Source organism: Pleurodeles waltl, chromosome 4_2, assembly GCF_031143425.1.
Source record: "Pleurodeles waltl isolate 20211129_DDA chromosome 4_2, aPleWal1.hap1.20221129, whole genome shotgun sequence".
Lineage (NCBI taxonomy): Eukaryota > Metazoa > Chordata > Amphibia > Caudata > Salamandridae > Pleurodeles > Pleurodeles waltl.
The window spans coordinates 795,463,952-795,477,692 of NC_090443.1; the positions used below are offsets into that span (position 1 = coordinate 795,463,952).

The window sequence follows — 13,741 nt, forward strand, 5'->3', positions numbered from 1 at the left end:
AAAACGATCCCTATGGCGAAAAAAAGATTTACCCAAGGGGCACTATGTCCGGTTTCTTGGAGTAGGTCAGGTACGGTACCATAAGACACCTCATAACTGAAAACACTTCTCCGAAGAAAATAAACATTGACCCTTCCAAGTCCAACACCAGAGGGCAGAAGTGTGTCCAGCATGTAAACTACTGTAGGACAGGCTACACATCTGCTATTCCACATACATATGAGCAAATTAGCTATTCGACTTACATAACAATCTTCATGTCAATAAGAACCACACCACATGCTCTCAGCTTTTATGAAAGGCCCACATCAGTGCATTTGTAGAGAATGTTATTCTTCTGTGTAAAAAAGTACCCTCTTTTTGGCATGGTTACCCCCACTTTTTTTTGCCTGTCAGTATGCTTCTAATGTTTTCACTGGGATCCTGCTAACCAGGATCCCAGTGATTGTGCTATCTCCCTCTAAATTTGGTTGCCTAGGGCTTCGCGCACCCCACAACTGGCATACTGGTGCTCTCTTAAGTCCCTAGTATATAGCACTTGGGGCACCAGGGGTTCCCCATGGGCTGCAGCATTTGTTATGCCACCCATGGGAACCCATGCAAAAGGTGTCTGCAGGCCTGACATTGCAGCCACCTTAAAAAGATGCATGCACCCTTTCACCACAGGTCACTAAGTCGCCCCTATGGTAGGCCCTCTTAGCCCAGAGGGCAGAGTGCAGGTCCATGTGAGTGAGGGCACCCCTGCATGAGCAGAGGTGCCCCTACGAACTCCAGTTCTATTACACTGGACTTAGTAAGTGTGGGGAAGCCGTTTTACCCATGTACTGGACACAGTTCACTCACTACCTGTGTCCAGCTACACAATGATAACTCCAAACCTGGTGGGCCTGCCTACAAGTATTCTAGTGTTGTGTTACTATAATAAACTACCTTTATTTTTGTAACACTGGAGTTCTTTCATGTGTGACAAGTTGCTGTGTGACTGTAGTGGTATTGCATAAGCTTTGCATGTCTCCTAGATAAGTCTAGGCTGCTCATACACAGCTTCCTCTAGAAAGCATTGGCTTCCTAGACAGGGCCTACATTTCACTAATAGGGCAACCCTGGGCCTGGTATAGGGTGACACCCCCATAGGCGTCCAGCATCCACCAGGCCAGCTTCCTACATAAGTCATATAGTTTAATCTGAAAAAGGAGAATTGGAGTTCCAGTCTGAGAAATGGGAACGAAGCTGATAAAAATCCACTAGGTCTTCAGTGCTAGTTAACCATAAGGCAGAAGCAGTGGTAGGGTTAAGCACACTCCTCGAAGGAAGTGTGACCTCTTCAAGCAAAAACAAAGATAATAAATGTATCAGGAAGATGATATAGCTTTGAAACCACAGAAACCATGACTTGGAGTCAGCAGTAATATATGGCACTGAGGCAGTATGCGATGGTACCTTCAGTACAGCCTAGAGAGCCTTTTCGCCACTTATGAAGGTCCTAGTATGTCCATGCTACGAGTGATAAAGATCCTGTCAATGGAGAGGCACCTGCTTCATACATCTCACATCATCCCCTCAGTACCACTCCTCTGCCCGCCCCTCTGAGGAAAACAAAAGCAGAATAGGACCCAAGAAACGTTGTTCTGTGACACCACAAAAAGCACATATGACTTTTCAGGTACTCGTTTGAAGAACGGACTGAAATGTCTTTCTCCAAACACTTAGTTGCTTGACCTACCTTCATCATAGTCCAGCAACTACTGCTCCATTCTTTCCCACCTCATCGCCTGTGAAACATCTTTTCTCCCCTTTTTCTTACAATGTACCTATGTTTGCAACTCCTTCACCACATTCTTCAATACAATCGTTTATGCCAGTAAATGAAAATGTCACTTACCCAGTGTACATCTGTTCGTGGCATCAGTCGCTGGAGATTCACATGTTCTGCATAGCTCGCCATCTGGTGTTGGGTCGGAGTGTTACAAGTTGTTTTTCTTCAAAGAAGTCTTTCGAGTCACGGGACCGAGTGACTCCTCCTTCTGTCTCCATTGCGCATGGGCGTCGACTCCATCTTCGATTGTTTTCCCCGCAGAGGGTGAGGTAGGAGTTGTATTGTAGTAATAGTGCCCATGCAATGGAGTGACTAAGTATGTACCTATTTAAGGCTAAAATAATATATATACAAATATACAAAGTTGAAGCTAACTTCCTAATTGCTACAGGCTCCCGGGGAGGTGGGTGGGCACATGTGAATCTCCAGCGACTGATGCCACGAACAGATGTACACTGGGTAAGTGACATTTTCAGTTCGATGGCATCTGTCGCTGTAGATACACATGTTCTGCATAGACTAGTAAGCAGTTATCTCCCCAAAAGCAGTGGTTCAGCCTGTAGGAATGGAAGTGGTTTGAAATAATGTTCTTAACACGGCTTGACCTACTGTGGCTTGCTGTGCGGATAGCACGTCTACACAGTAGTGCTTGGTGAACGTGTGTGGCGTAGACCATGTGGCTGCCTTACATATTTCTTGCATTGGGATGTTTCCTGGAAAGGCCATGGTAGCACCTTTTTTTCTGGTTGAGTGTGCCCTTGGTGTAATGGGCAGTTGTCGTTTTGCTTTAAGGTAGCAGATTTGGATGCATTTAACTATCCATCTGGCTATACCTTGTTTTGATATTGGGTTTCCTGCATGAGGTTTTTGGAATGCAATAAATAGTTGTTTAGTCTTTCTGATGTTTTTCGTTCTGTCAATGTAGTACATTAATGCTCTTTTGACATCTAATGTATGTAGTGCCCTCTCAGCTACGGAATCTGGCCGTGGGAAGAACACTGGTAGTTCCACTGTTTGATTTAGGTGGAACGGTGAAATAACCTTTGGTAAAAATTTAGGATTAGTCCTTAGGACGACTATTTTTGTGTAGTTGTATAAAAGGTTCTTGTATTGTAAACGCCTGAATTTCGCTTACTCTTCTTAGAGATGTAATGGCAATGAGAAATGCAACCTTCCAGGTTAGGAACTGTATTTCGCAAGAGTGCATGGGTTCAAAAGGTGGACCCATGAGTCTTGTTAAGACAACATTTAAGTTCCATGAAGGAACAGGTGGTGTTCTTGGTGGTATAATTCTTTTAAGCCCTTCCATGAATGCTTTAATGACTGGTACCCTATATAGGGAAGTTGAATAGGTAGTCTGCAGGTAAGCAGATATTGCAGCAAGGCGTATTTTAATGGAAGAGAAGGCTAGGCTAGATTTTTGTAAGTGAAGCAAGTAACCCACTACATCCTTTGGAGTTGCGTGTATAGGTTGGATCTGATTATGATGGCAGTAGCAGACAAACCTCTTCCATTTACTTGCATAGCAGTGCCTAGTGGACGGCCTTCTGGCTTGCTTTATGACTTCCATACATTCTTGGGTAAGTTGTAGGTGACCGAATTCTAGGATTTCAGGAGCCAGATTGCTAGATTCAGCGATGCTGGATCTGGATGTCTGATCTGTTGGTTGTGTTAACAGATCCGGCCTGTTGGGCAATTTGATGTGGGGTACTACTGATAGGTCTAGCAGTGTTGTGTACCAGGGATGCCTTGCCCAAGTTGGTGCTATTAAAATGAGTTTGTTTTGACTCCATTTGTTTACCAGATAAGGAAGGAGAGGGAGAGGAGGAAAAGCGTAGGCAAATATCCCTGACCAGTTCATCCATAGGGTATTGCCTTGTGACTGCCTGTGTGGGTATCTGGATGCGAAGCTTCGGCATTTTGCGTTCTCTTTTGTTGCAAACAAGTCTATTTGAGGTGTTCCCCAGAGTCTGAAGTAAGTGTTTAGAACTTGGGGGTGAATTTCCCATTCGTGGACTTGTTGGTGATCTCGAGAGAGATTGTCTGCAAGTTTATTTTGGATCCCTGGAATAAACTGCGCTATTAGGCGAATGTGGTTGTGAATTGCCCATCGCCATATTTTCTGTGCTAGAAGACTCAACTGCGTTGAGTGTGTCCCCCCCTGTTTGTTTAGATAATACATAGTTGTCATGTTGTCTGTTTTGACAAGAATTTATTTGTGAGTTATAATTGGTTGGAAAGCCCGTAATACGTGAAAAAATGCTAGCATTTCTAGGTGATTTATATGCAGTTTTGTTTGATGTACGTTCCATTGTCCTTGTATGCTGTGTTGATCGAGGTGTGCTCCCCACCCTGTCATGGAAGCATCTGTTGTTATTACGTATTGTGGCACTGGGTCTTGGAATGGCCGCCCTTTGTTTAAATTTATACTGTTCCACCATAGAAGCGAGAGGTAAGTTTGGCGGTCTATCAACACCAGATCTAGAAGGTGACCCTGTGCTTGTGACCATTGTGATGCTGGGCACTGTTGTAAGGGCCTCATGTGTAGTCTTGCGTTCGGGACAATGGCTATGCATGAAGACATCATGCCTAGGAGTTGTAATATCATCTTTGCTTGTATCGTTTGAGTTGGATACATGCGTTGTATGATCTTGTTGAAATTTTGAATTCTTTGTGGACTTGGAGTGGCTACTCCTTTTGTTGTGTCTATTATGGCTCCCAGGTATTATTGTACTTTGCACGGCAAAATGTTGGATTTTGCAAAGTTGACGGTGAAACCTAGTTTGTAGAGGGTTTGTATGATTTGATGTGTGTGTTGTAAGCACTTTGTTAGTGAATTGGTTTTGATTAGCCAATCGTCTAGATAGGGGAATACATGTATTTTCTGCCTTCTGATGTGTGCAGCCACTACTGCTAGACATTTTGTAAAGACTCTTGGTGCGGTTGTTAAACCAAAAGGCAATACTTTGAATTGGTAATGTATTCCTTTGAATACGAACCATAGGTATTTTCTGTGAGATGGATGTATTGGTATATGGAAATACGCGTCTTTGAGGTCTAAGGTTGTCATGTAGTCCTGTACTTTTAGTAATGGTAACACCTCTTGTAGCGTGACCATGTGAAAGTGGTCTGATTTGATGTAGGTGTTTAGTATTCTGAGGTCTAGGATTGGTCTCAGTGTTTTGTCCTTTTTTGGTATTAAGAAGTACAGTGAATAAACTCCTGTGTTTATTTGTGTGTTTGGTACTAATTCGATTGCATTCTTTTGCAATAGTGCTTGAACTTCTATTTCCAGAAGTTCAGAATGTTGTTTTGACAAATTCTGTGCTATTGGTGGTATGTTTGGAGGGAATTGTAGGAATTCTATGCAATAACCATGTTGGATAATTGCCAAGACCCAAGTGTCTGTAGTTATTTCCTCCCATGCTTTGTAATAATGACCTATTCTTCCCCCCACTGGTGTTGTGTGGAGGGGGTGAGTGACATGTGAGTCACTGCTTGGTTGTAGGGGTTTTGGGGCTTTGAAATTTTCCTCTATTCCTAGGGAATTGCCCTCCTCTGTATTGGCCCCGAAAGCCTCCCCTGTACTGTCCCTGGTAGCTGGACGGTGTTGCCTGCGAGGTGCTGGCTTGTGTGGCCTGACCCCGAAACCCCCCTCTAAAGGGTGTCTTGCGGAAGGTGCTGTAGGTTCCTCTGCTCTGCGGGGAGTAGAGTGCGTCCATGGCTTTAGCAGGGTCAGTGTCCTTTTTAAGTTTTTCGATTGCCGTGTCCACTTCTGGTCCGAACAGCTGTTTTTCGTTAAATGGCATATTGAGCACTGCCTGCTGTATCTCTGGTTTGAACCCAGACGTTCTTAGCCATGCGTGCCTTCTAATGGTCACAGATGTATTAATTGTTCTTGCAGCTGTGTCTGCTGCGTCCATAGAAGATCGTATCTGGTTATTTGATATGTTCGGTCCTTCCTCAACCACCTGCTTTGCCCTTTTTTGAAGTTCCTTGGGTAGATGCTCGATGAGGTGTTGCATCTCATCCCAATGGGCTCTGTCATAGCGCGCAAGTAGTGCTTGAGAGTTAGCGATGCGCCACTGGTTTGCAGCTTGTACTGCGACTTTTCCCAGCTGCATCGAACTTGCGGCTCTCTTTATCTGGGGGTGGTGCATCCCCAGATGTGTGGGAGTTGGCTCTTTTCCGAGCTGCTCCCACTACGACGGAATCTGGTGGCAGCTGTGTGGTGATGAAAACAGGGTCTGTAGGAGGTGCCTTATATTTCTTTTCCACCCTTGGCGTTATCGCCCTACTTTTGACCGGCTCCTTGAAGATTTCCTTTGCGTGCCGAAGCATACCTGGCAGCATAGGCAGGCTTTGGTAGGAGCTGTGGGTGGAGGAGAGGGGGTTGAATAAAAAGTCATCCTCGAATTGTTCTGAGTGGAGGTTTACGTTGTGGAATTGTGCTGCTCTAGCCACCACTTGAGGATATGCTGTGCTGTCTTCAGGTGGTGAGGGCTTTGTTGGATATGCCTCCGGACTGTTGTCCGACACTGGGGCGTCATATAAGTCCCAAGCGTCTTGATCCTGGTCACCTTGGCTCATGGTGGTGTGAGCCGAGGAATGTGACGGAGTTTGCGTCAGTGAGACGTTAATTACAGGTGGAGGAGAGGGTGGCGGAGTCACCTTTTTCACCATCTTTGTTTGTGGCGCCTGGTCTGTTTGAAACTCCAGTCTCCTTTTTCTCCTAATAGGGGGAAGGGTACTTATTCTTCCTGTTCCCTGCTGTATGAAAATATGTTTTTGCGTATGGTCCACTTCGGTGGATTGCAGCTCTTCCTCAAACCTATGCTTTCGCATCTGAGAGGACAGTGATTGCTCCTCTGTATAAGAGCCTGGACCTGGGTCGGTTACGGGTTGTTTCGGCACCGAAACCCTGCCTGTATCTTTTTTCGGCTCCGAGGTGGCTTTTTTCTTTTTTAGAGTCGAAACCTCTCGGCGTCGATCTTCGTCGGTGCCGCTGTCTCGGCGTCGAGCAGTTTCTACACCGCTATCTCGGTGTCGTTGCTTCTCTCCAGCACTTTCTCGATCCCGAGAAGGCTGCGTGCCGGTGTCTCGACCGGAGTCGGACGATCTCGGCACTGTTTGGGCCTTTTTCGGTGCCGATGGTCGGTCACCGAATTTATGGGTGGAGCCATGGCCTGGTGGCAGTGGCGTCCCCTGGGCCTTGTCACTTTTCTTATGTGTTGTTTTCGACGTCTTACTCACAGTTCTTTGATCGTCGAATTCCTCGGAGTCCGATTCGTGGATCGAAAAGGTTTCTTCTTCCCCTTGTTCCTCGAACTCTCGGTGCGCTGTCGGCGTGGACGCCATCTGAAGTCTCCTGGCTCGACGGTCACGGAGTGTCTTTCGGGACCGGAACGCGCGACAGGCTTCGTAAGTCTCCTCACTGTGCTCAGGTGACAGGCACAGGTTACAGACCAAATGTTGGTCTGTATACGGGTATTTGTTGTGGCATTTGGGACAAAAACGGAACGGGGTCCGTTCCATCGGCGGTGTTGGACATGCGGTCGGGCCGACCAGGCCCCGACGGGGGATCGAAAAGTACCCCGAAGGGCACCGGAGCGCGTCGATCTTCGATGCGGTGTTGAATCTAACTACGCCGATCCCGAACGCAACAATACCGACGAAAATCTTCCGAAATTTACTAACTTTCCGTTCCGAAACTCGGAGCGACAGGAACACGTCCGAACCCGATGGCGGAAAGAAAACAATCGAAGATGGAGTCGACGCCCATGCGCAATGGAGACAGAAGGAGGAGTCACTCGGTCCCGTGACTCGAAAGACTTCTTCGAAGAAAAACAACTTGTAACACTCCGACCCAACACCAGATGGCGAGCTATGCAGAACATGTGTATCTACAGCGACAGATGCCATCGAACCATGTTTTACATTCACTTAATAAAGACCACAAAGCTGAATGGTATACTAGAGTACAAACTGGGCATAACCTAGAGATTTCTGGTATAAATCAAGAAACATTTTGATCCTAATAAAATATGGTTGCACAGTAGCTTCTTTTAAGTCCCTGGGGATCATGAGACAAATCAGGCACAGCTATTTTTTTCAGCACACTTTACAGAAAATGTAGATGGAGCTGTTCTCCAGTTAGCATGTGTGATGTAGAGAGTAGGGGATAGCTTTAAACTAAGCACAAACTGGAAATCACAACTCAAACATGACAGTCACCAAGTTCTCATCTGCTACAAGCACAGTCAGCTGGTTCTCGACGGGGAGAGAATACTCAATTTTATAGTAATACCTTTTCAAAATTTCGTTTTAAGTTTATATTTTAGTCTTCAGTCCTGTCCATTTAGCATAGCCTGCTTATTAGCAGACTTTTAAGCTCAGAGATCTCACGCAGTAGCAGTAGATATTGGTACAGAAGTAGGCTAGAACTGCCACCCATGCTTTAAATGGCCTTGATGATCCAAATGTCATGGTCTACACAGTGGCAAGTTTGGAAATATAAAAAGGCAGATTTCCTGATATGGCATGTAGTGTCAATGAAGAACAGGGCTGTTTCCATACTTCATCCCTGCCAAAGCTTAGCATGGTCCCCCACAAGGCTTAAGAAAATCAAATGGCAGTAGATTTATCTTTCAGTTGCACCGGTCAGGAAGATGGTTGTGATACAATAGTAGGTACAATGGTTGTTGGAGTCAGAAAGGTTCTTTACAAAGAAAACAAAAGGCAGAGTGAGAGCTAAGTTTGGGGTGGCTTATGGAATGGTAATTAGGTCTGAGCAACGCAACTGGTTACATCTGCAGAAGAGTTGATCACAATGGCGGTTGTTAACAGGTTATTGAACATGAGGAAGCTAAGAAATTCTCAATGATGAAGTGGGTTGATGTGCCTAGGGGGTCAGATTGCCACTCCATCTCTGCACACTGACAAACGCAATTAAGTACTGAGAAAAACAACCCACTGGATTTACCACAGTGAATCAGAAGAATTAGGTTTGTTTAGTGTTACAAATAAAGATGTTGCAAAATGACTGTTTTGCTTGCGTGCATTTTGACAGTGAAATGCACCACCAGTCACAGAATAGAAACTTCATGGTGAACACGTCTGCAAAACTAATCCGGCTGGGCTGCTCAAAATAAAATTCTACATTGATTCACATATTCATTTCACCATTCATTACTGTCACAGGAAATGTGTGTTAAGCAAATTAAGTTTACCTGGCTCTATAGCAGCTGAAATCAATGACTGCGCTTCCCTTACTCTTTTCATAGCTTCTTCTATCTCCTTATTAGAGGCATCAGATTTCACACTCGGTGAAACAAGTCCAGCAGCTACATGGTTCAACCTATAAATAAATATACACAAAACTAATTACTTTACAAAACTGGCAAAGTCATATGCATCAGAAATAAGTATTAACTATTGCCTTGTAGCAAAAACTTTCAGCTATCTTTTCCTCATTAATGGCATTACCAATTTGCATAGCCCTATAAAGGCTAAAAGGCTATGCATTACAAATTCTAGAAAGTATCATTACTGCACACCAGTCTAGCAGGTAACAACGCCAGAGATCATGTAACTACCTTTAGATGCACACTCTAGAAGAGGGATTTAACTGCATTAGTACAAGCAAAAAGATAAAATAGCACAGGATGATGGTATTACAAGAACAGAAAACATTCTCCTCCTCGCTAGAGTGTATAATTTAAATGTGTACCAGTAAAAAAAACACTTAGAACCATGTGTTCATCAAAGATGAACACTCACACAAAATGTTTTTTGATGGACTTCACAATATAAATAGCAATATGTGGTAAATTTAGGCTGACCCATTGCACTAGGCTTTATGGTGAGGTGAGTGGAAGCAAAATGTGAAGGACAATTTAATTGACCAATGGATGAAGACTGCTGACAGAAGGACCCCTTTGTATGCATCTTGTGTATGAGTTTTTTTGGGAAAACAATGGTTTGGCAAAACAACTAAAGCAGTCTCACAGGCCAGGCCTGAAAAAAAAAACTGGCATCTTCATTACTGGGAGCTGGTAGTTCATTGCTGCCACGCCCCTCCCCCATCACCCCCCCCCCCTTTCCTCCCCCCAACCCAAAATCTTTCTTAAGGTGTCTATGGAGCAAATCTACATGGAACACATTCTGGAAACTAACTGTGAAGAATGTTGAAGTACCTTACTACTCCTAACAACTCACAAGGAAAACTGTCTTAAGAGTAAGGAATGTCAACGCAAAAAGGGATGCACAAATACAGCACAAACCTCAATAGTTTGCCGTGGAATTTCCATTTATTGCGTCAGAAATATTTCTTATCTATGCTACAATATCCCGAGGTTGTGGGACGAGGACATGCTGGGTGTACACACCATGAGCATTTCTGCACTCCTTTAAAAGTCAAATGACCAACGGCAAGCTATGAAGCATTTTTTTCAGAACAAAGCAGGATGCAGTGATTAATATCTTTCGTCTGGGAAAGCATTAAGATATTTTAATATACCAAAAACGTGGATATGTGGAAAAACTGGTCTTAGTCAGGGATTGCAAACTTAAGTTACTCCATGCAGGCCCTTTATTATGTCCAAGCTTACACATGGGCTAAACAGAACTCATATTTCATACAGCAAATACCACCTCCTAACCATCAAGGTGGAGTCAGTGATTCATTTTGAAAATGGTCTTTACTTAACAGGTAGGTAAAAGAACACTTAAATATATTCAAAAGACAAAAGGTGCCAACGCATTTGGGAGCAAAGAATCAACCTTAAACGATACTACAGCTTTTAAGAGCCAGATTTATTATATGGCGCTTGGTTCAGGGAATCTTGGGAATCTTCAGTAACATTCTGACCCTGCACACATTTGCAAGAGCATCTCTCTGGCAAAGCGGATAGAAATGTGGACAATAGATAAAGCTACATTCTAAACCAGATGACCAAACTATCCTAGCTAGAAGAAGCGCTTCAAAAGCTGAATTGGGGACAGACTTTTCAAGCGGAGGGGGGGGAACATATAAGATTTTGATCAATTTAGAATCTTGGTACCTGGTCGATGACTTCAAAATAGAACAACGGATTGAGATTGATCATAATCCACTTATTGCCCAATTAAAAAATCCACTGAAGAATCTCTGAACAGCTAAATGTATATCCGGCCTCCGGAAAAAATTTGTGCAAGTGTCTGACAATAGAAAATCAATTGCTTGGTGCGTGTTTCGGAGCCCAAATCCAGATCTGCATTTTTGAGGAAAAGGCTTCCAGGGTCAACATGGACTGCAGAAACCTAAACGATCCAAAGACCATTCATAGCTTTGAGAGTCTAATTATTACACCACGGGGACTGAGTACCCAACAACAAACTGACAGGTATAGAGCTGATGGTAAAGGCAAATGGAATGTGGACTGGTTCGACGAAGAGTGTGGTAAGCTTAAACATGAACTCTCACTAGCACTGAAATCAAGGTATTCGACTCCTGATGGGAAAGGTCGCCTGAAAGAATTAAGGCAGAAGTATAAGCTCCTCATTAAGAGCAATAAAAGCCAAATGAAGCGTAAGGCCTAGAAGGCCCTTATGGAAGCCATAGGGCAGAAAAACAGTAGGCACTTTTGGTAGCTAGTATGATGGGGAGCTCAAGGGTCTGCCAGGCAGCTGGAAAACGGCACTACTAGCTGCACCTGGTTTAACCACTTCTAGTCACTATATAGGCTCCTAAGCCAGGATAGTCAGTCTCAGGGGACAAATACTGGGAATGGACGCAGATCTAATGTCCATCTATCAACCAGAATAAACTTAAAAGTATCCTACATTGAATTATGTCAGAAGGTGAAAGAACAATCGTTAGCGAATTCTGTGAAAGAAGTACGTCTGGCAAATCCAAGCCAGAAATGAAACAAAGCACCAGGACCTGATGGGATTAGAGCGGAGAAATATAGAGCAGAGATTAATCATTCGACACCTGTACTGACTATGGTATATAATGCAATCTGGTACCAGGCGATAGTCCCGGCGTCTTTGAAGGTGGCATTAATTGTACCACTGTATAAGTAGGGCTCATGGAATGACCCGAGTAACTATACGCAGCAGAAAAAATATATGCCATACTATTGCATACTCATTTAGAGGAATGGCTAAGTGAGAAAAAGGTGATCAATAACATTCAATCTGGGCTCCTGAGAGGGCAAGGAACAACTGATCAGGCTATGCAAATGGTGTAAAAAAATCCAAGCTGCAACTGACGTTCGCATACTTAAAGTCAGCCTTTGACACGGTTAACTGTGATCAGCTTTAGCAAACATTACTAACATATGGCTGCTTTGCAAAATTACTGGCTGCTATTAAACAACTATAGCTACCCCAGAACCCAGGAAATCAGATTCCTGCAACCTGAACCAAGGACTGCTGACCTGAAGGCCCTGCAGAGACGGAGACGACAACTGCTTGCGTTGATTATGGAAAATGGAAGTTTAATTTCATCTATTCATCTACCGGCCTGTCTCCTGACTCGAAGAAAACTACAACAGCGATGCATCCGACAGGGACCAGTGACCTCTGAAGCCTCAGAGTACTGCCCTGAACCAAAGAACCAAGAAACTCCTGTGAGCAGCGGCTCTGCTCAACTACAGCAACAACTTTGAAAGTTGCAAAGACCTCACTCTTCCTGCCGGAAGTGAGAGACTTCATACTCTGCACCCGACGTCCCCGGCTTGAGATCCAGAGAACCAACACCACATACTGAATTTAGGGGGGTGTTTAGGTCTGGGAGGGCAGTAGCCAATGGCTACTGACGTGGAGGGTGGCTACACCCTTTTTGTGCCTCCTCCCTGTGGAGAGAGTGGCACATCCCTAATCCTATTGGGGAATCCTCAAAACTCAAGATGGAGGATTTCTAAAGGCAGAGGTCACCTCAGCTCAGGAAACCTTAGGGGCTGTCCTGACTGGTGGTTGACTCCTCCTTGTATTTCTAATTATCTCCTCCAGCCTTGCCGCCAAAAGTGGGGGCAGTGGCCGGAGGGGCGGGCATCTCCACTAGCTGGGATGCCCTGGGGCGCTGTAACAAAAGGGGTGAGCCTTTGAGGCTCGCTGCAAGGTGTTACAGTTCCTGCAGGGGGAGATGAGAAGCACCTCCACCCAGTACAGGCTTTGTTCCTGGCCACAGAGTGACAAAGGCACTTACCCCATGTAGCCAGCAACATGTCTTGTGTGTGGCAGGCTGGCAGAAACTGGTCAGCCTACACTCGAAGTCAGATTGGTATTCAGGGGGCATCTCTAAGATGCCCTCTGGGTGTATGTTACAATAAATTGCACACTGGCATCAGTGTGCATTTATTGTGCTGAGAAGCTTGATATCAGACTTCCCAGATTTCAGTGTAGCCATTATGGAACTGTGGAGCTTGTGTTTGACAAACTCCCAGACCATATACTCTTAGGCTACCCTGCACTTACAATGTCTAAGGTTTTGTTTAGACACTGTAGGGGCATAGTGCTCATGCACATATGACCTCACCTGTGGTATAGTGCACCCTGCCTTAGGGTTGTAAGGACTGCTAGAGGGGTGCCTTTCCTATGCCACAGGTAGTGGGAGGTTGGCATGGCACTCTGAGGGGAACGCCATGTCAACTTAGTCTTTTTCTCCCCACCAGCACACACAAGCTATGAAGCAGTGTTCATGTGCTGAGTGAGGAGTCCCCAGGGTGGCATCAGACATGCTGCAGCCCTTAGAGACCTTCCCTGGCATCAGGGCCCTTGGTACCAGGGGTACCAGTTACAAGGGACTTACATGAGTGCCAGGGTTGTGTCAACTGTGGAGACAAAGGTACAGTTTAGGGAAAGAACACTGGTGCTGGGGCCTGGTTAGCAGGGTCCCAGCACACTTTCAGTCAAAACGTAGCATCAGCAAAGGCAAAAAGT

General features: G+C 44.9%; 1 protein-coding gene across 2 annotated transcripts in view; it reads right to left on the reverse strand.

Annotated features, from left to right (window-relative positions):
* SRSF11 (serine and arginine rich splicing factor 11) overlaps positions 1-13,741 on the reverse strand; it is a 235,644-nt gene that overhangs the window by 159,386 nt on the left and 62,517 nt on the right. For both annotated transcript variants that reach the window (XM_069232448.1, XM_069232447.1), the window contains exon 6: positions 9,046-9,173. In XM_069232448.1, the coding sequence (XP_069088549.1) occupies positions 9,046-9,173 (128 nt within the window). The remainder of the gene's footprint in view (positions 1-9,045; positions 9,174-13,741) is intronic.